The sequence below is a fragment of the Typopeltis vanoorti genome, chromosome 6 (assembly GCF_054136105.1).
Source record: "Typopeltis vanoorti isolate ZY-2024b chromosome 6, IOZ_Tvanoo_1.0, whole genome shotgun sequence".
In the NCBI taxonomy this organism is placed as follows: domain Eukaryota; kingdom Metazoa; phylum Arthropoda; class Arachnida; order Uropygi; family Thelyphonidae; genus Typopeltis; species Typopeltis vanoorti.
In genome coordinates, this window is record NC_143554.1 from 37653432 (window position 1) to 37681087 (window position 27656).

At 35.9% G+C, this 27656-nt stretch overlaps 1 protein-coding gene across 3 annotated transcripts in view; it reads left to right on the top strand.

The window, feature by feature from the left end:
• Positions 1–27656, top strand: part of LOC150105386 (DDB1- and CUL4-associated factor 17-like) — a 276136-nt gene that overhangs the window by 177608 nt on the left and 70872 nt on the right. For all 3 annotated transcript variants that reach the window (XM_090394758.1, XM_090394760.1, XM_090394759.1), the window contains one exon: positions 2410–2560. In XM_090394758.1, coding sequence (XP_090250884.1) covers positions 2410–2560 — 151 coding nt within the window. The remainder of the gene's footprint in view (positions 1–2409; positions 2561–27656) is intronic.

A 27656-nucleotide genomic window follows, 5' to 3' on the forward strand; every position in this document is an offset into this window, starting at 1 on the left:
AAAATAATTATCCAAAAAATTGATAGTGACATTGATCTTCCATTGTGATACAATATGAAGTGAAGAAAGTATGAAAGGATTTCTTATTTTGCGCTGGCATTAAAAACTATAATTATACAATAAAAACAAGCAGCAAAATGAATATAACTCATAGGTATTTAGTCTGATATAACTTAGATTCCGGTTACCGAGCAAATGGCAAGCAACTGTGTTTCTTGCTGTAGGCAACTGAACACAGCTACTACATACCCCAAGTAATCTAGTTAAGTGTTCTTTTCAGTGTGAAGGATTATTGCCCCTTCTAATGGACATGACTGTCAAACTACACTTTTTATCCATGTTCTTTCTGCAGGTGGACAGAATATTATCCAGGATTGCTGGATGTGTATATACGTCCAGCAAAGAAATGGTATGCTTACATACATGAATTTTATGGAATACAGGAGTTCCTGTTAGTTTTATATGTAGCAAAATCCTGGCACCCATAGATTGCCTAGGTTCGCCTAATGATGAAACTGGCCCTGTACTGAGGCATGAACTATCCTTCACAAAACCATGTTGCCTTTCATACAGTATATTTTGATCTTGACCAACTTCTCCAGCACCTTAACAACAACTGATGTGCTGATCAGTCGGTAATTTGCTACATCAGTCTTTGAGCCTCCTTTATGTAACTGAACTATTTTCCTCTCTTTCCATCCCTCCATTAGTACTAACCCAGAGCTGAGACTTAGGTTGAACAATATGGTTAAGGATACTGACAATTCCCTTGCACCTTCACGTAAAACTCGAGCTGGTATGCCATCCAATCCCATAGCTGTGTTCACATTAAGGTTCTGTAATATTCTATGCACCTCCTTTTCATTTACCTCAGTTCCCATATAAGCCTTTGCCTCTCTCGTTACTGCAATATCTCCACATGGATGATATAATCCTTCAAAGTATTCACTTAGTAATTCTACTATTTTGATTGATTCTATTACCTCCCTACCATTGACATTGATTAAAATCATTCTGCCATAAACATTCTTCCTTGTGCTTGCAGTGTATCGAAAGAACTGTTTGGGATTATCTTTGGCTTGCACAGCTAATTTCCTTTCATACTCTGTTTTTGCCTTTCTTACCACACTGGTTTTCTTCTGGCCCCTGTGCTTTGTACTTCTCATGTGCCTGCTGGTCACCTTCCTTCTTGAAATCCCTCCACTTTTCTTGCAGCTCCAGCTTAATGGTGATATTTATCCATTGAACTCCCACTTGATTTACTCTCCTGACTCTAGGTATGCAGTCTGCCAGTCAAACACTCCTTTACCACTTCCCATGCACTATCAAGATCCAGCCCTTGCAGTTTTATATGCCATGGTGCTGGTCCAATCATAGCAATATATAATTTTGAAATGTTTCCTTCCCCTGTTTTTTCAAATAGTCCATTTGAAACAAAAATTAAGATAGCTGAATAAATTTTTGTAAGGATTATAAACAGGAATTTCACACAACATTCACTTAACTGATATAACCACAAGAAAGAACATGAGGATATAAGAATATAAAAACATAAGTTATCTTCATAACTCTGCTACTAGTATGTTCTTTCTTGTGGTTATATCAGTTGCTTTAATATCATTTTTGTTCTAGGTGTTTCAGAACTTACCAGCTCCCCCCCCTTGTATATGGACAGAAGGGTAAAAGAAATCTAACTAATCATTTGTATATTTTAAAAAATCCACTTTGAAATGTACCAGTAGAATACTGATAAGCTGATAACCAACACCTTAATTATAGACAAACAGCTAAGCCCAACAGAGCTCATACAGTTTTAATTTGAGTACTTAAAAAAAAAAAAAAACGTTATCAAAACAGTTTCTTAATTTTTATCAGGGATTATTTGTATATGGAGGGGGGGAGGACACCTAGTATTTTGCATTATAGAAATTTGAAAGTTGACAGCCATACTTTTGAATTGATGGAACACTCATTATCCCACACTCTTAGTTAAGGATTACACAGCTTTCTTCTCAAGCATTAGCAAACAGTAAATCTGAGAATTAAAAACTCGGATTATTCCCTTGGCATCTTACAAGTGAATTGTCAGATCTGTTTACTTAGTGAAGTACTGTGGGCTTCTTCGGATCTATCAAAATTTGCTAATCCTGAACATGTAGTGAAAAATTTTTATCCTTGAAAATATATTGCAACTTATAACACTTTCTAAGTGTTAGTTTTGCATTTCCTGCATTATCACAGAATTATATATAAAAATCTATAATCTGGTTCATCTTCTTTCATTCATTTTAGTTTTTTAAAGTGATAGAGAGAAATAAGATTAATATTTTCATAAAGAAATATAACTCATTGCTGTCTGTGATGAATTAAAATACTAAGCATTTGTGGTTGTAATTCTTGTCATTTCAGAATGTATAAACTGAAAACTGAAAATAATCATACAGTGTTAAAGGAATGTTTTTCATTCTCAATATCAGAAAGAGAAAGAAGTCAAAAAGTGGTTATAAATCCTGATCGAACTAGGAGAAGGAATGTCACATTACATCATGATGTGTGTGAGGTAATTGTAAAAAATCTTATAAACTTCAAAAACTTTTCAATAAATTTTAAAATTCTTACATTAATCTAAACATTCACAACTGTGCTCTTTTACTCTAGTAAAAGAAATGGGTCTTCTGATTGTATTTTTTAAATCAGAACAGCATTATTTTTATTATTATTATCATCATCATCAAACCTCCATAAGGACAAAGACTCACTGTTAAGAGATCTTTGTTGTCCACACAATCTTTCAAGCATTGCCTTAAATTTGCACACTGTCACATTGTCAGACACTGCATTCCATGCAAAAGCTTGCTCTTACTTCCCTGTTTGCAAACTTTATAAATAGTTAACTTCAAGTGATGGTCTCTTGCTCTGTCCTTGTCCCCTCCACTCTGTAAAAAATCTCCTCTGCATTATTCTGCTACAAACTTACCACTAACTTTTATCTTTTAATCATATCACCCTTTCTCTTCCTGTTCACCATGCTCTACAGACAACATTCCAGAGACATGAAATCCTTAAAGATCAGATGACCAAATCTGTACCCAGAAGTTCACATGCCTGATCATAAGTTGTGCAGCAAAACTATAACCTCTCCATTTCTACATGTTGTCATCCACCTTGCTGATATAATCCTTTCTGTTGTCTGGTTTTCTAGCAATGTGGCCCTTAAATTTTTGGGCCTAGTTCATCATCATCATCATCATCCTCAGATTCCTTATTTCCTCAAAATCCTTCAAGATAATCTGATTAATTGTGTACAATAACATTTCATTCTTGCCTTCAAAACTTCAAAATATTATACTCCACAATGTTGGTGTGTAAGATTTTGGAAGGCTACTCACATTCTTCCTGTGTAACTACATCTGCTTTCACTAGTTCTGGCTCTTTCCCATTTGTAATCATCTGCAAACTGCATATCCCCATTTAAACCTCTACTGTTTAACTTATATTACCATATAAGTTAAACAGTAGGCCTAAAACAGACTTCTGTGACACATCTCTAGTGGCTTTCCTCTCCCAGAATATGACATTGCCGTATACAAGTTATGGATACCTTAGGCAGTCCTGTCTGATACCCCTCTATGTGGAGCATCTGTTCATGGTGGAGGGAACCTCCCATTGATAGCACTAGCTCTTTTCGTTCTTCCTCTTTTTCTTTGCTTTTCTTCCCACATTCTTCACTCTACTTCTCCTGAGTCTTTTTTACTATCCTGTCTTCCAGACCACCATCACTGTGATCTCTGCTGCCATTTTTGATGTGCAGTGCAACCCATGAATATTCATAAAAGGATTCTGATAGTCTGAATGCCTGAAATATGGGCAATCCCAAACTGGCTGTTGTGGCTCTACCACCTGTGCAATATGTGGTATTAAAAGAGTATAATAATGAATCTTATTCTGCAAAGAAAGCTAAATGTGTCAGCTGTCATGGAAATCATCCAACCTACTCAGAGCAAAATATATATCAGTATGCAAACAGGCATGAACTATGGTGACTGTTAAGAAAATATCATTAGCAACTCGCACTCGTATGCAATGTTCCACAATCTGATAATTTCATCATACTCAAACTTTATGATTATGCTTACATCTCTGAAAAATAAGTCACCAGATACCTTCATAGAAAAAATGGATGTGCAGTGTGACCCTTGCACATTTTCTTACACATCAGAAGTATGGACAGCCAGTGTCCATCTTTTCCAGAGGAAGAGATGGAGACACAAACCATTCTGTTTCTGACTACAAGAAACATTTAAAACCCACTGAGAACTTCATTTTAACCCTTTGTGCCCATTGTATCCAGAAGCATCCTCTAAGATAATGTGTCTGTGACCAATGGCATGCCCTACAGCTAGATCGCAATCCCTGGGACGACAATGAAGAATGACAGCTTAGCGTGGGTTGTTACTGCACTGTGCATTCCTGCCAGCATGTCCACTCTTTCATCATCAGAGAAAGAAAAACACATTTGTATACTTTTTAAAGTTTTCTTTTGTATAAATCATTCTCTCGTGAATCTCTGTCACCAATAAGCTGGAAATAGAAATATTTCATTTAAAAATTGCCTGACCATAAAAGAAATGTCATCTCTCAGATGGCCTACATGTTGCAGAGCAATTTTCATACTTCATCTGAGAGGTGCCATTCGATCAGTAAGCCATGATGTAGACATAACACAACTAAGCCAGCAGCCAGTACCAATTTCATCTTACAGATGACATCATATCTGTAGAACTAATCTGTTACATACAGCACCGAGTGCAAAGGGTTAACACCCCTACCAGTTGATGTGGATAAATAGTGAGACCGAATTGCACTTCTTGTCCATGTTATTCAATAGGTATTACAGAATCGTATCCATATTTAGCTGGACATTCTAGCCGGTTGGGGGGGATTAAAGAACCATTACCATCAAATTCCTGACATGTACCCTCAAGGGAGAGGAGGGATACAGGATATGATAGTACTACATGAAAAATTTACATCATTACTAACTTCCTATCTACAATTTTCCTCCAAATGAATCTGTTACCTGTCAAGATTCCGACATTATCAGATCTTATATTTCTATCTTCTAAGGCACTTTTTACTGTATCAATCCACCTATATCTCAGTCTTCCTCTGGGTCATTTTCCTGCCAACCTGACAGAAAATACTTGTTTTACTAATCTTTCCTCTCCGATTCTGTTTAAGTGACCATACCACCTAAAATTAGCTCTGCTAACACATTCCTGGATGCTAACAATGTCAAGTTCTTTCCTAATATCCTCGTTTTTAATATGATATTGCTATTACAGAGGATTTGAAATTGGATATGATCACCATTTAGTCTTGAGCAGGATAAAATTGAATTTCATACTGAAAAGAAGAACATGTAAGAAACTTTTAAAGCGAATAAAAGTTGAGCAGCTGTCAGATGTGAACTGTAGATTAAAATACACAAACATTATTCAAGACAAAATGAAAGAGTTTGAGAACAGGAACCAAACCTTGGAGGTTCAGTGGCAAATCCTGAAGAAAACATTGATTGATTCAGCCATGTGCTGAATCAATCAATCAATCAAGGATAGAAATATTAGAACTCCATGGTGGAGATTGGAAGTTGAAGAGGCAGTGAAGGAAAAGAAGAAAGCATATCAAAAGTGCCTGGCAAATAAGTCAGCTTGTGATCTGTTATTATTAAGTGACACCTCCAAGAAGTCCAGACTCATCGAGGGAGGGGCACCTACAACTCTACAACTTTCCGTCTCCACCAACTACAGCGAACTGCATCATCTACACCAATGCCATCTACTGCCTGCCTCCACCACTGCTAGTATTTTCACAGACAATCACAAACATCCATGCCCATGGAGGGATTGGAACATGCAGCCTTTTGGCTGGAGAGAACAGATACACTAACCACTCGGCCAACCAAGCTGGTGACAAATGTAAGAAAGCTAAACACTGTATAAACTAACTAAACAAAAGTCATGGGAAGACTTTGGTAAGAACATAGAAAATAAATATCAACAACGTGGCAAAATGTTGTGGAGGCTGTTGTAAAAGTTCAGAAATGGAGGAAAGAGTGCTGTAAAAGGAATTAGAGATGATAAAGGTGACATGAAAACTAGTGAAAAAGATATCCTTAATGTATGGAGTAATTACTTGGAAAAATTGCTAAACAAAACAATCAGTGATATCTCAGTAGTAAAAAACACTCAACAGGCATGCAATTAGGAATACATATCCATATTTTTAGTAGAAAAAAGCCATCAAAAGCCTGAAATGTGGAAAGGCAGCAGGAGTAGATGATATTCAACCAGAAATGCTCAGGTATGGAGGTATAAAAGTCTTACAGTGGCTGCACTGCGTAGTTCAGAAGACCTGGACAGAGGGACGAATTCCAGATGATTGGATTAACGCTCTCATAATACCCATATATGAAAAGGGAAATGAAACTGAATGTGAGAATTACAAAAATAATTCCTTACTGAGTGTTCTTGGTAAGATTTATGCAAGTATAGTATATTTGAGAAACGATTGAGAAAGATTGTGGAAGGGAAGCTTGACGAAGAACAAGCTGGATCAGATTTTCACTTTATGACAAATAGTTGAGAAATCATGGGAATATAACATAGATCTGTAAAAGGCATATGACAAGGTGCCAAGAGAGAAGCTATTCATAATAATTCAGTTGTATGATGTCAATGGGCATTATAGAAAGTGATACTTTGTCTTTATTTGAGTTGTAAATCAGTAGTTAGAATTGAAGAAAGTACAGGAAGATGGTTTAATATTAAATCTGGTGTCAGACAAGGATGTACATTATCCCCTCTATTATTCATTATCTATATAGATCACATTATGAAGGAAAGCGATATTAAACATGATATCAAAATTGGAGATGTTAATCTCAGCTCTTTTTTTATGCAGATGATGTTGTACTTCTAAATAAATCCAGTACAACTCTGCAAGATTCCCTGACTAAATTGAATAACTGTTGTAATGCATACGGTATGAAGGTCAGCAATAACAAGACAAAGACAATGAAAATATGTAGAAGATATTGAAAATATCAACTGCATTGTGAATAGAGAACCTATAGAAGAAGTAAAACATTTCAGCTACTTAGGCATGAATTTTAGTGAAGATGATAAATTAAATATGGAAATAGACAACAGAATCAACAAAGTTGGTATGATAGGAAGTCAATTGAATAAATTCATATGGAATAAGAGAGAAATTAGTCAAAACACTAAATTAGCTGTATTCAAGACAGTGTTCAAACTAGGTACACAATAAATAACGGAAAAAACTCACGTAGAAAGATTATTTATTAGTATAATTTTCGCCTGTGTGTCACAGGCATCTTCAGTACATTAAGCTCAAAATTAAACACTAACTGACAATTCCAAAAAGCGCCACCTAAGTAGCTGGTGTAAGATAACTAAAAAGGTCAATAACTTTCCTAAAAAAAAAAAAACAAATTAATACAATAAAAAGTTAGGAAAGATTAGCTAATTTGTAAAGTACTATCTCCCATAAAGGGGATAGACGCGAGCCGTCGGATCTGTTTAAGTTAGGAGAATGAAGTAGAGTTTCACATGTTTCTTTATAAAGGCGTTCCATGAGAAACTGACTTTTGTGAAGAACTCTTGTCTTTCTCCAATGAACTCTGTGTCTAGTGAAGATGGCATGTTCAGAAAGTCCAGACTTTTCAGGTTTAAAGTATTCAATATAAGATTGGTGTTCTTCTAGCCGAATAGAGGCAGATCTTCCCATTTGTCCGAAATAAGATAATCCACAAGAGCACGGAATCTGGTAGACACCTGGATGATTAAGATGTGGAAGCTTGTCCTTAGGAGAAGTGAGAAAGGTGGAGATTTTTCTAAACGGTCGAAAGGCAACAAAAATATTCAGTGGTTTTAAAACTTTTGCTATACGTTCACTGATGCCTTGTACATAAGGGATAGTAATGCGCGTTATTTCCTCTGTGTTTGAAGAGGAAGACATATTAAAACTACTCAAAGTTCTTTTAATGAAGCAATTCTTATAACCATTAGATAGAAAGAAAGAAGTTATGTATTGTAGTTCTTTCTGTAAAAGATCGTATGTAGAACAAAAGGAGTGGGCCCGATGAACCAGTGTTTTAATAGTTCCTGCCTTTTGACTGGGATGGTGATGAGATTCTGCATGGATATAATGGCCTGTATGAGTCTTCTTTCTATAAACTGAGAAATGTAGGTTACCATCTGGTTGGCGAAGAATTAGAAGATCTAAAAAGGCTAACTGCTTATTTGATTCTACTTCTAGGGTAAACTTGATCCTAGGATGAAATGCGTTTAACTTAGTGAGAAATTGTTGAAGTTCATCAGAAGAGCCATTCCATACAGCAAAAATGTCATCGACATATCTGAACCAATGCGTAGGTCTGGGAGAAATATTGTCAAAGATACGTTGTTCAAAATGTTCCATAAAGAAATTGGAGATAGCAGGAGAAAGAGGATTACCCATTGCTGTTCCTTCAATTTGTTGATACAACTTATTTTTAAAGGAAAAATAACCAGAATTTATTACAAAATCAAATACGTTTACAATGTCCGAAGGAAATTCCTTTTGTAGTAATTCAATACTTTCCGAAAGAGGCACATTTGTAAATAAAGAAACAACATCTAAACTGATCATGATATCAGAAACGTCCAAATGAAGATCTGAAATTTTATTTTTGAAATCCAAAGTATTTTTTATATAAGTATCAGTTCTTCTAGTTGAAGAGTAGAGTAAATTAGATAAAAATTTTGAGATTTTGTAAGTGGGGCAACCTATACAATCTACGACTGGTCTCAACGGAATGCCTGGTTTATGAACTTTCAGAAGACCATACAATCTAGGTGGACGACCGAAGAAGGTTTTAAGTTTTTTCTTTTGATCTTCATTCCATGTAGATACATTATCTATAAGAGAATTAAGTCTCTTCAATTGACTCCGGGTAGGATCCGATGTAAGAGGCCTATAAGTTGAATAGTCGCGAAGTAAAAGAGACATTTTTCTCTCATATTCCTTCCTATCTTGAATCACTATAGCCTTCCCCTTATCAGCTTTCGTAATTATTAAATTATTGTTATTCTTCAGTGATTTCAATGCTTTAAACTCAGAGTAAGAAAGATTAGGACGAGGAGGCTTGGCATGAAAAAGAATTTGTGCACATTCAAAACGTAATCTGTTGGCCGTTTTTTGGGATAAGGATCGAATACCCCTTATGTACAAGGCATCAGTGAACGTATAGCAAAAGTTTTAAAACCACTGAATATTTTTGTTGCCTTTCGACCGTTTAGAAAAATCTCCACCTTTCCTCACGTCTCCTAAGGACAAGCTTCCACATCTTAATCATCCAGATGTCTACCAGATTCCGTGCTCTTGTGGATTATCTTATTTTGGACAAACAGGAAGATCTGCCTCTATTCAGCTAGAAGAACACCAATCTTATATTGAATACTTTAAACCTGAAAAGTCTGGACTTTCTGAACATGCCATCTTCACTAAACACAGAGTTCATTGGAGAAAGACAAGAGTTCTTCACAAAAGTCAGTTTCTCATGGAACGCCTTTATAAAGAAACATGTGAAACTCTACTTCATTCTCCTAACTTAAACAGATCCGACGGCTTGCGTCTATCCCCTTTATGGGAGATAGTACTTTACAAATCAGCTAATCTTTCCTAACTTTTTATTGTATTAATTTTTTTTTTTTTTTTTAGGAAAGTTATTGACCTTTTTAGTTATCTTACACCAGCTACTTAGGTGGCGCTTTTTGGAATTGTCAGTTAGTATTTAATTTTGAGCTTAATGTACTGAAGATGCCTGTGACACACAGGCGAAAATTATACTAATAAATAATCTTTCTGCGTGAGTTTTTTCCGTTATTTATTGTGTGCCAATATGTCTACTCATGGTTTACCTCTTTTAAAACTTAGTGTTCAAACTAGTTTTAACTTATGGATCTGAGAGCTGGGTCAGAAGTAAAACACTTGAACCAAAGACCAGAGACCACAGATATGAGAGTCCTGAGAAAGATTAGAGGTGTGAACAGATGACATCAGTGGCAATGTCATATTTAAAATGAGGATATTGGGAAAGAACTTAACATTGCCAGCATCCAGGAATGTGTTAGTAGAGCTAATCTCAGGTGCTTTGGTCACTTAAACAGAATGGGAAAGGAAAGATTAGCAAAACAAGTGTTCTCTGCCAGGTTGGCAGTTAAAAGACCCAGAGGAAGACCAAGATACAGGGTGGATAAAAAGTGCCTTAGAAGATAGAAATATAAGACCTGATAATGTTGGAGTCTTGACAGGTAACGGATTGATTTGGAGGGAAATTGTAGATTGGAAGTTAGTAGTGATGTAATTTTTTTCATGTAGCACTATCATATCCTGTACACCCCCCCCCCCTGAGGGTGCTTATCAGGAATTTGATGATGATGAACTATCCAAATAGCCATGCGAATGAAATATATGAAATAATTCATGCTTTATGTCCATGTTATTTTGATAGTGTTCAAAGGTTATTTCAGTTTCAATGGACACTTCACATCCACATATTTAATAAGGTCCAAACACATTGAAGCCATCTGGCCTCAGTGATTAGAAGCAAATGATTAGATGATACAATCCTCACAGGGCCTTTTGCAAAATTTTTAAAGACAATCTTTTAGCATATTATCAGGATAGTACCTGGCTATAAGACTTTCTATAAGAGATAGGAAGTTTTCAATCTTCACAAAAAATGGGGCCAGTATCTATGAGGAGGTTACACTAGCTTGGAAAAGCAATGAAATCCTGCTTTGCATGGAGTAAGGACCCAATCCCAATGTATGTGTATGCATGCATGCAAGGATGTTGAATTTTTTTTTTCACTTGACTATACTATAAATTAAAGATATAATGATATGTGCCTTGCATTATGGGATACTAAGGCAATTGATATGAAGTCATTTGCCTCTATATACAAGTAGCCCAGTCGTGATATTACTTCCCTTGCAAACTTTGTTTGCTTACACTTGGATAAAGGATGAAACCAAGAATATAATTTCTTAGTATCTTTAATTTATAGTGCATTCAAGGAATTAATAATCTTGGTGTAAATTTTCTTTACAAGTTCATTAGAGCAATAGTGCTAACTGAGAAGTGGAACAGAAGCCAACTACTTAGGTAGCAGTCAAGAAATATTTAAAAGCAATAATGACTAAATGTATTCGAAAAGGTCACAAGTTCAAATAAAACAGGTATAAAATGGTTGAATGGTGATAAATGGAGAGGCATGTACAGTGAAGTATTTAGATTTCTCAAAGATCTTAATAGATAGGTTAGTTAGTTGGTTTGTTAGGAGTTTAGTGGAGTAAAGACAGCAAAAAGCATATACGAAACCAAAGGTGACAGAGGACGAAGGTAACAATAAGCAGTAATATAGTGATAAATTAGTCAATAACATGATATGTACAAAAAGCAAATTTTAAAAACTTTAATAAAGCAAAGCAATTTAGAATTTATAATCAAATGTGTTTGAATAAATAAAGTCTTTTTAAAAAGTTAAACTTCATGAAACTTATATGAATGATAAAATCTGCCTGAGTGTATATGGCTCAGCCAGTATAGTAAAAAATTCATTCCTTTCTTGAGTGAAGTGCTAGCACTCTGCCAGAATGTAACAAATGGTGAGGTGCATTGTCCACACATAGGCAGGTCATCAGCCCTAGTACAGTCTAATTGGCTATGACAAATAAAGAATGTGTTAGATGACTGTGACATTGAGAGGCTAATAAAAACAAATTCCTCTCTAAGAACAAATTGATATTTCTCTGTTGACATAAGTGCCAATGCTTAATTTCCAGCTTTTCTTCTTTTTTTGAGTGCCATCTCCTATCGGAAGTTGGCGACCACCTTGGCAAATTTTGAGCGATTCTCAGCTATTCTGAGCAGTCTCTCAGAGTTCATACCAGTCCACTGTCTGATATCTGCGAGCCAAGATTTTCTTCGTCTTCCTTGTCCTCTTCTTCCATTTATCTTCCCTTTTATAATCAATTGAAGTATCTTATATTTTTCATTACGAAGTAGGTGACCAAGATATGCAGTTTTCCTTCTTTTTATGGTATCTAAAAGTTCACATGATTTCCCCATTTGTTCCAGTACTTCCTGATTGGACGTTTTTGCTGTCCATGGGATTTTTAACATTCGTCTGTATAACCACATCTCAAAGGCTTCAAGTCTTTTTATTGATGTTGTCTTCAAGGTCCATGTTTCTGCACTGTACAGCAGTACAGACCATACATAACATTTAACCATGCGTACTCTTAGTTCTAAGTTTAAACTGCGGTTACACAGTGTTGATTTCATCAAGAGAAAATTTTTTCTTGCCATTTCAATTCTAACTTTTATTTCCATTTCTGGATTGCAATCTTCATTTAACCAGCATCCGAGATATTTAAACTTTGCCACTCTGTCTATTTGTTTCCTATTTAATGAAAGTGCTAAATTAAGAATTGGTTTCTTACTTATGACCATGAATTTAGTTTTGGTGATATTTATTTTTAATTCCATTTTTTCACTCTCTGCATTTATTAGTTCCAAAAGATTTTGAAGATCCTGAATATTGTCAGCCAGAAGAGCTGTATCATCGGCATATCGGATGTTACTGATGATTTCACCATTTACACTAATCCCTTCCTTTCTTCCTTCCAAGACTTTTTGAAATATGGCTTCTGAGTAGATGTTAAAAAGAAGAGGTGACAACACACATCCTTGCCTTACTCCTTGTTTGATGTTAATGGAGTCTGTAATAATGTCATCAACTTGAACAGATGCCTTTTGGTTCCAATATAAGTTTTCAATGATCCTGATGTCTTTACCATCTAATCCAATTCTTTTTAATAGTACAATCATTTTAGCATGTTGGACTTTGTCAAATGCTTTCTCGAAGTCGATGAAGCAAATGAATATTACCTTGTTTTGATCAATACATTTTTGAAATAAGATCTGAGAACAGAAAAGGGACTCTCTTGTTCCCAAGCCATTTCTAAAGCCGAATTGGGTATCACTGATGGTGTCTTCGCATTTTCTGTATATTCTTTTTTGAATTATTTTCAGAAACATTTTGAGAACGTGACTCATTAGGCTGATCATTCTATAGTCATTACAAGTTTTCGCATTTACTTTTTTAGGTAGCATGATGAAGGTCGACTGTAACCAGTCTTGAGGGATTATGCCTGTATCGTAGATCTTATTAAATAGCTTTACTAATATGTTAATGTTGTCACCTTCTAATAACTTTACTATTTCTGCTGGTATTCTATCTGGTCCTAGGGCTTTACCATTTTTAGCTGAGTTTAATGCACATTCTACCTCTGATTTTAGAATGCATGGACCTTCCATATGTTCATAAGTATTTTCTGGGTTCTGTCTGTTATCAATAAAGAGTTCTTCTATATATTTCACCCATTCTTGTATTTTGTCATCCTTTTTGGATATAATTTCTCTCTTTTTGTTTCGAAGGATACAGAATTGTTTTTTCTTATATATACCTGAGGTCTCTTTCATCTTTTTGTGTAGATTAAAATTGTCATGTTTTTCCTGTAGAATTTCTATTTCTTTACATTTTTCATTCATCCAGATTTCTTTTGCTTTTTTGATCTTGTGTTTAATAATTTTCTGAACCTCTGTATATTTTGTTGGATTATGATTTTTATGTGATCTGCGTTGATCCATGAGAGAGAGAATTTCATCAGTCATCCAGTCTTTCTTTTTTACTGCTCTATTAGGACATAAGGTATTGGTACATTTCTCTATGAAGACAGATTTCAATTTGTCCCATGATTCACCAACCCTCATGATGTCATCATTCTTGATAAGTGCTAGCTCTTGATTCAGATCTTGACTCAATTTGCTTCTTATCTCTGTGTTTTTTAATTTTCCCAAATCAAACCTTTTTTGTTGATGTTTCTTAAGCATAGCTTTCAGTCTAAGTTGTAACTCTGCCACCAGTAAGTTATGATCAGAAGCAATATCTGCACTAGGATAGGTTTTTGTACTCTTTATAGAACTTCGAAATCGTTGATTAATTAGTAAGTAATCAATTTGGTTTCTGACTATATTCCCATTATTATCCTGTGGTGATCACCACGTATACAATCTTCGAGTTGGTAGCTTAAACCATGTGTTTGTGATTATTAGCTCCTCTTCCTGGCAGAATTGAAAAAGACGGTCACCTCTCTCATTTCTTCTGCCCAGTCCATGTTCGCCAACTACTTTATTTACTAATTTCTAGCTTATCTTGTGCAATTTGTTTATAAGTGCTTCCTTCCATGATGATTGCCATGTTTGATCATATAAACCATCTGCAGTAGTCTACAGATTTGACAAACAGTACCTCAAAAATGTATAAACTGATCTACCACCTGCATCTGCAGTCTTATATCTCTTAATTCCAATTTGGCCGAGAATCTAGTAGAGCTGAATATCAAAATTAAGAATCTTCAATTTATGTAACAGTTGTAAAAATACATCACAAAGCACTGGATGGGGAATGTACACAGGAAACGAAATGGCCTGTAATGAATCTGCATAAATTATATACTTTTGGTAGCGGTTTTCTTTTAGATAAACAAACACAAGTCGAATTACGAGAAACTGTTGTATAATTACTGCAATGAAGTGGGATCTAATTGGCTATGATAAAGTCAGGAAATACATCAGCACAAATAAGAGAGGCCTCGTATCTTGAACCAAAAGTATAGATGGGATGGAAATCAGGGTTCTGCTCTGTGTGCATTAAATTACTGCATGCAAATGGATGAGTTAAGTGTGAAATTTCCTGAGTTGGCACAGTGAGAAGGTGCACGATGTAGTGCAAACCTTCCATGGAGGAACACTGTTATGCTTGGTGCAGATAATGATGACAAGATTAACACCAAAAGCTTGCATAATTTCTTTAAGATGCATAAAAAGAAGATGGTTGGCCATCTCTGATGTTGAGCTTCCTAATTCAGAAAAAAGCATACTGTCCATGTAGGATTCTCTGGAAGATACTTTATTTTTAGGGCATAATTAAGGGCAATCTATTTCCACCTAAGTAACAGAGAGGTTCATTTGTTTCTACATATACAGTTTGAATGGGCCATATGTGAAAAGCACTGGTAACTAACCATATTCCTTGATGACGAATAGGATCCAACTATCACAAGCTACTCTGCCATGCAGAACCATAGACTTGAGATCCATAATCCATCTTTGAACATATACTGTAAGTGCACAATAATGATGAAGCAATAAAGATCAATTTCCCCCAACCATATTCATTAGAGAATACAGTGCGAAGGAAATTCAATGCTTTCTTACACTTTTTTCCTTAAGGTGGTAAATGTGCAAGCAATGAGAGCTCTTTTCTATATCAAAGATGAATCAAAAGAACTTGGTTTCTGTTGCTACTTGATTAATACTTTGTCCAGTTCTTAACTTAGGATCAAAACCTGAACCCATTACTATGAGACTTTGAACAGACGTGATCAAATTCTTGTTGAAGTTGTCTTTCAATTGCTCTTATATTACAAGAGCGACACTAAACTTTGAAATCATCAACATACACAGCATTGCCTATTACGTGAAAAGATGTCCATTGATGGAATCAGCTCTAACAGAAAAGAATGTCACACTTAAGACAGAGCATTGGGGGAACATATTCTTCTTGATGATGGCTGGGATAGAATACTTCCACTTGGACTTCGAAAACTCTGCTAGACAGAATTCTTTTAATAAATACAGGAAGGACTCTCTGAGACCTAGATTATAGAGTTCTTTTAATGTGTCATATCTCCAGTCTATGGCATAAGTTTTTCCATGTCAAAGAACACCTGAAACCAGATGTTCACTTTTTCAGGAATGTGTCTCTAATACATGTTTCTAAATGAACCAAATGATCCAATGTTAAATTATGTGCACAAAAGGCCACTTTGTATGTCAGAGAGAAGATTCTTGCTTTCTAAATACCACAGAAGTCTGGCATTAACTATTTTTCTAATATCTTACACAGGCAGCTGTTCAAAGCAATAGGTTGGTAAATGCTTCTTTCTGTTGGATCTTTCATGGATTCAAGATGGCAATGGTAACTGATTATTCCAAGAATCCAAAATCTCTTCCTTGTTTTGTTGTATAGTAAGAGAAGTCAAAATTTTCTTCCAAAATGTCTGCAATAACTTTGCAATCACCAACAATACATCCATTATTTTCCAAGGCAGACAAACGGTGTGTCTTTCATTTTTTGGATTTTATTCCATACTTTTTTGCACAGGTCATTTGTTTAATTGATGATGTCAATTGGATCCAAGATTGTTTTTCACTCTGTCATCTTATATAACATGCTTTGGCCAAAGAACATTTAAAAGTTTTGATGTAGTCCCTATGAAATATACCCCATGCTCTGTCACTATCCTTTTTTAGCTGCTTGGCACTCTGGGTTCCACCAAGGTTTTCGACAGAGTGGAATCGAGGTGATGTTTTTGAAATTCTAGCTATTGTTGCTTCATTAATAAAATGTCTCATATAGGTGTACTTCACTGCTTCAATGATAGGTATTTGATTGACTGCTTCAGAATTAAATTTTGCAAGATGGGTAAAAAGTATTCCAGTCAACCTGGTCCATTTTACACATAGACATTCATGTATGAGAATACGGTTCATGTGAACACATAATGCCGATAACAGGAAAATGATTGCTTCTTTTGATATTCCCTTTGACATCCCACATGAGCAGTGGAAAAATGGTAAGTGACCAGACTGTAAGATCTATTGCAGAATATGAGTTGACAGGCATAGGGAAACGGGTAGTGACTCTATTATTAAGAAGGTAGAGGACAGGATTGTTGAGCATTCATTCACTGATGTTGAATCATCCATTCAGGTTCGCACTGTCCCATAGAGTGTTGTGTCTGTTAAAGTTCCCAATAATAAGTGTGGGTTGAGGCAGTGTTGCAATATAAGGTTGATTAAGGTCGATATCCTTTACCATGGGCCCTGCCCATACTAGTATCTTAGTATGGGCAGGACAGATTGAAAAGGAGTATGACAGCCAACTAGGATAGCAACTGTATCATGAGCAGGACCAATGCCATTCTGTCATTATAACACTGATGAAGAAGCTCAGAAATGGAGGAAAGCATGTTGTAATGTAAAAAGAATTAGAGATGATAGAGGTGACATGAAAACTGGAGAAAAAGATATCCTTGAAGTATGGAGTAATCACTTAGAAAAATTGCTAAATGAAACAATCAGTGACAGCACGGTGCTAAAAAAATGCTGACCAGGCATGCAATCAGGAATACATATCCATACTTGAAGTAGAAAAAGTAGCCATCAAAAGCCTGGAATGTGAAAAGGCAGCAGGAGTAGATGATATTCGACCAGAAATGCTCAAGTAGCTGCACTGCATAGTTCAGAAGGCCTGAACAGAGGGACAAATTCCAGATGATTGGAGTAGAGTTCTCATAGTACCCATATATAAAAAAAGGGAAATAAAACTGAATGTGAGAATTACAGAGGTATTTCTCTACTGAGGTGTTCCTGGTAAGATTTATGCAAGTATACTTGAGAAATGGTTGAGAAGGATTGTAGATTCAAGCTGGACTCAGGCTAAATAGAGGCTGTCAGGATCAGATTTTTACTTTACGAGAAATGGTTGGGAAATCATAGGAATATAACAAAGATCTGTATTTAAGTTTTGTAGATCTGGAAAAAGCACGTGACAGGGTGCCAAGAGAGAAAGGCTCTTCAGAACACTACAGTTGTATGGTGTCAGTGGGGCATTATATCAAGCAATATTTAGTCTTTATTTGAGTTGTAAGTCAGCAGTTATAATTGAAGGAAGTACAAGAATATAGTTTAATGTTAAATCTGGTGTCAGACAAGGATGTACATTATTCCCTCTATTATTCATTATCTATATGGTTCACATTATGAAGGAAAGTGGTATTAAACTGATATGAAAATTGGAGATGTTCATGTGCAGCTTTGCTTTATGCAGATGATGTTATACTTCTAAATAAATCTGCTAGAAGTCTGCAAGATTCCCTGACTAAATTGAATAACTGTTGTAATAGATATGGTATGAAGGTCAGCAATAACAAGATGAACACAATGAAAATATGTAGAAGATATTGAAAATATCAACTGCATTGTGAATGGAGAACCTATAGAACAAGTAAAACATTTCAGCTACTTAGGTTAGGCACGATTTTCAGTGAAGATGATAGATTAAATATGGAAATAGACAACAGAATCAACAAAGCTAGTATGATAGTAATTCGTGACTTATTTTTCACGGTATTAACAACACCACACACACTTTTATCACAAAGGTGTTTTATTAAGGCTTTTTATATTTCACTGATTTTCAACTCAGCATCATCATCAGAGCACAACACACTTGTAAATGCGACAGTGAGTGAGTGAAACAATATAATTGTCAAAGACCAAAGATCTAAAGTCCTGGTTTTTTTTTTTTTTTTTTTGGCGCCCACTAATGGGTGGGGGGGGACAAGCAGCTATCCAGGAGTTTTTCTTAGGATAACAGTCTTCCAAAATTTTGGCAAATTAATGCAACCATATTTGTTAAGGTTGGGAGAATTCTTCAAAGCCATTGCTGACTCAAAAAATAATCTTTCAGATCTGTAACGACTCCTAAATAGCACATTCATTTTCCTCCATCTAATCCTGTGTGAAGGAGTGTCCAAAGCATGGTCTGCCAGTCCCGACTTGCCATAGTAATAGTAGCGAATGTATCTTTCATGTTCTTCCAAGCATATATTCACTGATCTTCCTGTTTGCCCATAATACATAATATGCCAAGTCACAGTCACAAGGCACTTCATACACTCCTGGGTGTGCTAAAGGGTGAAGTTTATCCTTAGGCGAGCGGATTAGAGTTGCCAGCTTGACATGAGGTTTGAAAGTGGTGCATAGGCCATGTTTCAACAATACTTTGGCTATCTATTCCGATGTACCTCTGATATAGGGAATAGAAATGATCATGTTGTATTCTTGTGTATTGGGAGAGGGAGAGTAATGGGCCTATATAGTATTTTATCTATTTTGTAGGGATTGTAGCCGTTTGCAAAGAACTTATGGCACGGGTATTGGAGTTCAGTGGTCAGAGCTGTATCGTTAGAACAAATGGCTCTGGCTCTGTGTGTAAGTGTTTTTAAAATGCCATACTGTTGGACTGGATGATGATGTGATTGTTTATGTAGGTATCTTCCTGTGTGTGTGTAGGCTTTCTGTAAATAGAAAAAGATAGTGATCCATCTGAAAGGCGGATGACTAATGTGTCAAGAAACAGTAAACAGTTATTTGATTCTTTTTCTACTGTGAAGTGAATTTTGGGGTGTTGGCTGTTTAGGTAGGTGACAAAAGCATTCAAAGTGTCTTGTCCATGGGGCCAGATGGCAAACACATGATCTACATAGCATAACCACACTTGTGGCTTGTATGTAGCTTTGGTAAGTACTTTGTTTTCAAAGTGTTCCAGGTAAAAATTTGCTAACGGGGGAGAGAGGGGGGGGGAAACCATAGCAGTACCATTAATCTGTTTGTAGAATTTTCCTCCCCATGTAAAGTAACCTGCATTCATGGTAAATTGAAATAATTCAAAAATATCTGGGGGAAATTTAGACTTGATTAAATCAAGAGTGTCTATAAGTGGTATATAAGGTAATAAGGAGGTGACATCGGAACTAACCATTATGTCTGAATCTTTTAGGATTAGATTTTTAACCAGTGTTTTGGAATGGATTGAATTTTTTTACAAAAGTAGAGGAGTTGCCAGTAAGGGGGGCAAGCGACTTGGCTAAATGCCTGGCCAGTTTATATGTGGGACTATCTATGCTATCAACTATGGGGCATAGGGGAATATTAGTTTTGTGGATTTTTGGTAATCCATAAATATGGGGTGGTTTAACATGAATTTGTTTTATTTTCCTGATGATTTCTTTGGGCCATGATGTCACTTTTTTTCAGTAATTTTCTTTTGAGACATCGTAGGGTCTCGATGTATAATTTGATATGTGGAACTGTCACATATGAGATCTTGCATTTTTCTGTTATACTCTTCTTTATTCATGATAACTGTTGCATTTCCTTTATCGGCTTTTGTAATAATAATATTTTTATTATTATATAACTTTTTTAGGGCAATTATTTGCTTACGTGGCATATTGCTTTTTGGAGGCTTAGCCTTGTTTATAATACTTGCTATATTTAGTCGCACGTTATTGGCCATTGCTGGTGGAAGATCGTGGATACCCCGTTCTACTGGGGCGTTAGTAAATATAAGCGTTAATAAAACATCTTTGTGATTAAAATGGGTGTGGTGGTGGTGTTAATACTATGAAAAATAAGTCATGAATAACCATCAACACCTAAGCTTATCTGTTAGATAGTATGGTAGTAAGTCAACCTGAATACATTTATATAGAATATGAGAGAAATTAGTCAAAACACTAAATTAGCTGTATACAAGACAGTGTTTCAACCAGTTTTAACTTATGGATCTGAGAGCTGGGTTAGGAAAAAAACACTTGACCAAAGACTAGAGACCACAGATATGAAAGTCCTGAGAAAGATTAGGGGGTGTGAACAGATGGCTTCAGTGGCAATATCATATTAAAAACAAGGACATTAGGAAAGAACTTGACACTGTTAGCCTTCAGGAATGTGTTAACAGAGCTAATCTCAGGTGCTTTGGTCACTTAAGTAGAATGGGAAAGGAAAGATTTTTAAAACAAGTGTTCTTTCTCAGGTTGGCAGGAAAGCCCAAGATATAGGTCAGTTGATATGGTAAAAAGTGCCTTAGAAAATAGAAATATGAGATCTGACAATGTTGGAGTCTTGAGAGGTAACAGATTGATTTGAAAGAAAATTGTAGATACGAAGTTAGTAATGATGTAAATGTTTCATGTGTGCTGTCATATCCTGTATGCCCCTTATAGGTACATGTTAAGAATTTGATAATGATGTGTATTGAGAGGGATGTGAAGTGATTAGGATGAGCAACTATTTTATTAATCTTTTTGGCATTGTGACCACCGGACAGGATGATAAAGCAAATGATGGATAGTGTGCAGCTGTGAAGGAAGTCTGGTTCAAACAGAAGTTGGAAGCTCTATTAACAAGGGCTTATATAATACCATTCTGTTATAAGTGGTATAACAGGAAAATCTGTGTATATAAGTATGTATTTATATATCTGTGTGAGTAGGTTAACTGTAAAGTGAGAAAGAAAGAGGGAAGATATGATTATATCTAGAAAATGCAGGCTGTTGTTGTTTTCTTTTTTCTGTAGTAAACAGGTTTGTGGTTCCTAGCTCTTAAGGTGGAGGAGAATGGCAATATCAAGAGCATGGTTTTCAAAAGACTCCGTCATACAGAAATTTCTAGAGGAGAAGGAGGTAAAGGGGGTGGCTCATGGCTGTACTCTCCCTCTGTGTATATGTAGTATATATATATATATATATATATATATATATTCCTTCAAAGCAAATTAACTGGTATGGCCGGCAAAATTGAAGAAATGCTGGTGTCAAGAGCAAGGGATATTTTTAAGTCAAGTTAAAGATGTCAGAAAGGGGAATATTGGTAAATAAAGAAGTGATGTTAATTGTGATATTGATATTATTTAAAACTAAATTTTGGATTAAAGATTTTAGATGAGAGTGAATTTTTTTTAATAAGAATAAGTGTCATTTGTGTGTGTGTGTGTGTGTTGGGGGTTAAAGATGTAGCTGTTTGGCTAGTTTGAGGAGGAGGAGAACTTAGCAACATCTACTATTGAGAAGAGAGACTGTTGGGTCTATGAATTTTAGTCAAACCTGTATTGGGGAGACTAAAAGGTTGGAGCTTTTTTATTAATTCAGGAAACCGAGATTTTTGAGAATTCTTTTTAATGTGATTTTCTGGGAATTAGTGAGATCATAATCTATCAGTTTATAAGTGATGCAGTCTCTGAGAAACACCTTAATTTTATGATTATAACTAGAACCACAATATCATTGCTCTTATCAGCTCTGGTAATTATTCTATGTTTTTTTTTTTTTTATGTGATTAATGGAGAGCATAGAATTGTCTGTTGAAATGATTTCTTTTAGCTGACAATGCTCACTTAACAATATTAACTATGCTGAGCCTGATGTCAGCAATATTTGGTGCCAGATTGCAAATGCTATTCTCTGTATGCAACATAAAGTTTGCGTAAAGAAGGCTCTCAATTCAGATAAGTTTTTTTTCCGACTAATTAATTGTAAATAAGTGTGTGTTTGTGTGTAAGAGTTGTGGTAGAGGTTATGTGCTTGCAGTTTGTAGCGTGTTGGCATGTTTGTGTAAGTTTGTTACAAAATCGTTAAACTTAGCACAACATGGCAATGATAGCCAAATCATTGCATAGGTCGGTACGAAGGACAAATAAAATAGATAGTGTAGATTTCTCGGAAATGGTAAGTTGCCATGAATGTAATATGTTTGCATGGGAAGATGTTGCAGATATTTTGTAAAGAGGCTGAATAAGAAAAAAGAATGAGTGTAGATATGTAGGAAATGCAATATTCTGATGGACCATTAGGCTTTCTTAAATATGAGTTTAAACAGTTTAAATACAAGTAGGCAACATGGCAGTTGAAGATTGTGTGAATGTTCAGAGTGTGTGTGTGGAAATGATAGTGTGGAAAAAAGTTCAATTGATGATAAAGTGAGTGATAATTTATATGATGTTAAAAAACAGAGTGAAATTAACAATAAAATTGGCAATAATGACATTGAAAAACAGAGTGCAGTTAATGGTAAGGTAGTCAGCAGGATTGATGGTAACAAGCGTATTTGACTGGCGATATAGCAAAATATGGTGAAATAGCAAGAGTGAATAGTAGCGAAAAAAGGATGCAAGATATGCAAGCTGAGTTGGTGAAGATGAGGCAAGAGATAGGTGGATGCAGAGTGTGAAATGAAGAGAATTGTTGATATTTATGGAAGAGCGAAGAAGACCAAAACAAATGATGTCATTATGAAAATGATAATGGAACACCCTCGAGTGGCATTTTATGGCAGTTCAATTATTAGAGGTGTGTTAAACAAGATGATGCATAATGTTTGTTTTCCTGGAGGTAAAATGAATAGAGTGATTGACACATTGGATATATGAGGAGTAAGCAAGCAAAGGAGTTGGTAGTAGGGACAAATGACATAAGTGGAAACAAGGAGAATGTAAGATTGGATATCAGGAAGGTGTTGAGAAGGATAAAAGATAAAATAATGTGATAGGAAAGGTAATCTGTGTGTTACCCAGGTATGACAGTGGTGAGATGAAGTGGAGAGCAAGAATTGTGAATGATTAGCAGAAATGCATGAAGAGAAAGGAGTGCAGTTCATTAATGTGTGGAATGAGTTTGAAAGAGGAATTGAACTGTATAAGAGTGATCAACTGAATTTGAATGGTTGTAGTGTGAGTTATTTGGAGAGAATGCTGCTGGAAGGGAGAGTAATGAGTGCAGAGAATAGCAAGTAGAAAGCAATGTAAAAGAGCAGGACAGTAAGAAAGGAGAGATTTAAGTGGTGCTTATGAATGAAGAAGTAGGTAGCATAAGTGTAGAAAATGAGAGAACTAGTGTGCAAGACAAACAGTGAAACAGGAAGACTCGGGGGTGGAAGGGGAACACAGTGTGAGAAAAATTTATGTTCCAAGAGGATATGAATGTGTGTGTGTGGAGAGACAAAAAGGGAAGGGGATGACCTGGGATGTAGGGAAAACAGTTGGATCTGAAGAAAGTTCTGGGACAAGTAAGGAGAAAAAGAACTGGCTCAAGGAGAGTATGGAAAAGTCACATCTAATAAGTGGTATCAGTGAAACTAGTTATAGAGAATGAGCTGTTATGTTTGTATATGAATACTAGAAGTATCAGAAACAAGGGAAATGAAATGGTTGCATTGATTTTGTTCACCCCAAAATTGTTGGAGTAAGTGAGACATGGTTGGATGAGGATGACATCCTGACAGGAATAGAGATGAAAGGGATGATGAGATGATGTATTTCATGAAGATAGAAATAGTAAAAAAAGGGAGGTGGAGTGCTGTTGATGATAGAAAAAGAATTATGACTCTACAAGGCGGAAGTAGTGGTAATAGTTTTGAGGCGGTATGGTGTGAGATAGAGGTGAATAGAAAGAAATACTTTGTTGGATGTTGCTATTAACCTGGTAATGGGTAATGTGGAGGGTGGTGACCAGGAAATGAATAAGCAAATTACTCAAGCAAACAGGAAAAGGGTGATCATTATGATTGATTTTAATTATGACAATATAAACTGGAATGACAAGATAGCAACTGGAAGTAAAGAAAATGAGTTTTTGAGGGACAACTACCTCAGGCAGTATGTAAAGAGGGCACATGCAGATTGAGGGTCTTGGATTTTATCATCTCATCAGAGGATGTTATTATAAATGAGGTATCAATTTTCCCTTCATTTCATGAGAGTGACCATGAAGTGATTACCTGGGTGGTTGCCAGCCATGTGGGGACTTCTGTGGGGAAAGGGTATATATATATATATGGAACTTCAAGGCTGGTAATTATGAAAAGCGTAGGAGATGCTTGAAGCTGTAGCATGGAATGAGGAGTTGGGTAGAAAGGAAATCAGTGCTGCTTGGTTGATATTCAAGAACTATTTACTGGAAACAATGTCTAAATGTACGCCAAAGGTTAGATGGTTAAATAAGATAGGTGTGAAATGGATTAATTATGAGATTAAGCATTCAATACAGAGAAAAAAAGGCATTTTGGAGCAACATAAGTGGCAATAATCATTTCCATGAGAAATACAAAGAAGCAAGGAGGGTGACTTAGTTGTTAAGGGTAGCAAAAGTTCAGTATTAGTAGCAGTTAGCTAATGAAGCCACAAAAAAAAAAAAAAAAAAAAAAAAAAAAAAAAATTCCCAGGGAGTATCCTGGTAATCAATATGCAGCCAGTAAAAATAAGTAAGATTATGATAGGATGCCGTTGATTGGAGAAAATTTTATAAGAGCAACTGCTGCAGAGAATGTAGTTGAGATATTTAATGAGCAGTTCATAAAGGTCTTTCATTCTTGTGAATGGGATATCATGGAGAGTTTGAGAGCAGTGGATGAGGAAGAAAGACTGACTGTGAGTGAAGAAGAGGTATATGGGGAATTAAACTTGATATTAATAAGGCTGTGGGGCTTGAAGTATTACTTCCTATTTTGAAGGAATGTGTCAGGAAGTTTACATCTGCCTTGACATATTTGTTTAATATGTCTTATGTTGAGTCAAGTCCCAAAGGAGTGGAAGGAATGCAAGATTATACCACCTCATAAAGGAGATGACAGAATTCAAGCATCAAATTATAGGCCAATCTGTGTGCCAGGTGTTTTGGTTAAAGTGTTGGAAAGACTTGTGAGAATCAGGATGTAGAATTGGGTTGACAACAATGGTATTATCTTTGATGGATAGCACACAGATTTGCTAATGAGAGGTCATGTTTTAGTAATATAATTACCTATTACAATAAGGTGACAACAGTATTAACAACACCACAAACACTTTTAACAACAAAGATGTTTTATTAACGCTTATATTTCACTCATTTTCAACTCAGCATCATCAGAGCACAACACACGTAAACGCGACAGTGAGTGAGTGAAACAATATAATTGCAAAAGACAAAAGATCTAAAGTCCTATTTTTTGGCGCCCTCTAACGAAAAAAAAAACAACAAAAAAAAACACAGCGGTTATCCAGGAGTTTTTCTTAGGATAACCATCTCCCAAATTTTTGGCAAATTAATGCAACCATATTTGTTAAGGTTGGGAGAATTCTTCAAAGCCGTTGCTGACTCAAAAAATAATCTTTCAGATCTATAACGACTCCTAAATAGCACATTCGTTTTCCTCCATCCAATCCTATGTGAAGGAGTGTCCAAAGCATGGTCTGCCAGTCCCAACTTGCCATAGTAATAGTAGCGAATGTATCTTTCATGTTCTTACAGGCGGATGTTCACTGATCTTCCTGTTTGCCCATAATAAGCCAAATCACAGTCACACAGAACTTCATACACTCCTGGGTGTGCTAAAGGGTGATGTTTATCCTTAGGCGAGCGGATCAGAGTTGCCAGCTTGACGTGAGGTTTGAAAGTGGTGCGAAGGCCATCTTTCAACAATACTTTGGCTATCTTTTCCGATGTACCTCTGATATAGGGAATAGAAATGGTCATGTTGTATTCTTGTGTATTAGGGGAGGGCAGAGTAATGGGCCTATGTAGTATTTTATCTATTTTGTAGGGATTGTAGCCGTTGGCTAAGAATGTATGGCGCAGGTATTGGAGTTCAGTGGTCTGAGCTGTATCGTTAGAACAAATGGCTCTGGCTCTGTGTGTAAGTGTTTTTAAAATGTCGTACTGTTGGACTGGATGATGATGTGATTGTTTATGTAGGTATCTTCCTGTGTGTGTAGGCTTTCTGTAAATAGAAAAAGATAGTGATCCATCTAAAAGGTGGGTGACTAATGTGTAAAGAAACGGTAAACAGTTATTTGATTCTTTTTCTACTATGAAGTGAATTTTGGGGTGTTAGCTGTTTAGGTAGGTGACAAAAGCATCCAAAGTGTCTTGTCCATGGGGCCAAATGGCAAACATCTACATAGCGTAACCACACTTGTGGCTTGTATGTAGCTGTGGTAAGTACTTTGTTTTCAAAGTGTTCCATGTAAAATTTGCTAACGGGGGAGAGAGGGGGGGAACCCATAGCAGTACCATTAATCTGTTTGTAGAATTCCCCCCCCCCCACCTGCATTCATGGTGAATTGAAATAATTCAAAAATATCTGGGGGAAATTTAGACTTGATTAAATCAAGAGTGTCTATAAGTGGTACATTGGTAAATAAGGAGGTGACATCGAAACTAACCATTATGTCTGAATCTTTTAGGATTAGATTTTTAACCAGCGTTTTGAAATGGATTGAATTTTTTACAAAATTAGCAGAGTTGCCAGTAAGGGGGGCAAGTGACTTGGCTAAATGCCGGGCCAGTTTATATGTGGGACTATCTATGCTATCAACTATGGGGCATAGGGGAATATTAGTTTTGTGGATTTTTGGTAATCCATAAATATGGGTTGGTTTAACATTAATTGGTTTTATTTTCCTGATGATTTCTTTGGGCTATGATGTCACTTTTTTCAGTAATTTTCAGACTTTTTTGAAAACAAAGTACTTACCATAGCTACATACAATCCACAAGGGTGGTTACGCTATGCAGATGATGTGTTTGCCATCTGGCCCCATGGACAAGACACTTTGGATGCTTTTGTCACCTACCTAAACAGCCAACACCCCAAAATTCACTTCACAGTAGAAAAAGAATCAAATAACTGTTTACCATTTCTTGACACATTAGTCACCCGCCTTTCAGATGGATCACTATCTTTTTCTATTTACAGAAAGCCTACACACACAGGAAGATACCTACATAAACAATCACATCATCATCCAATCCAACAGTACAGCTTTTTAAAAACACTTACACACAGAGCCAGAG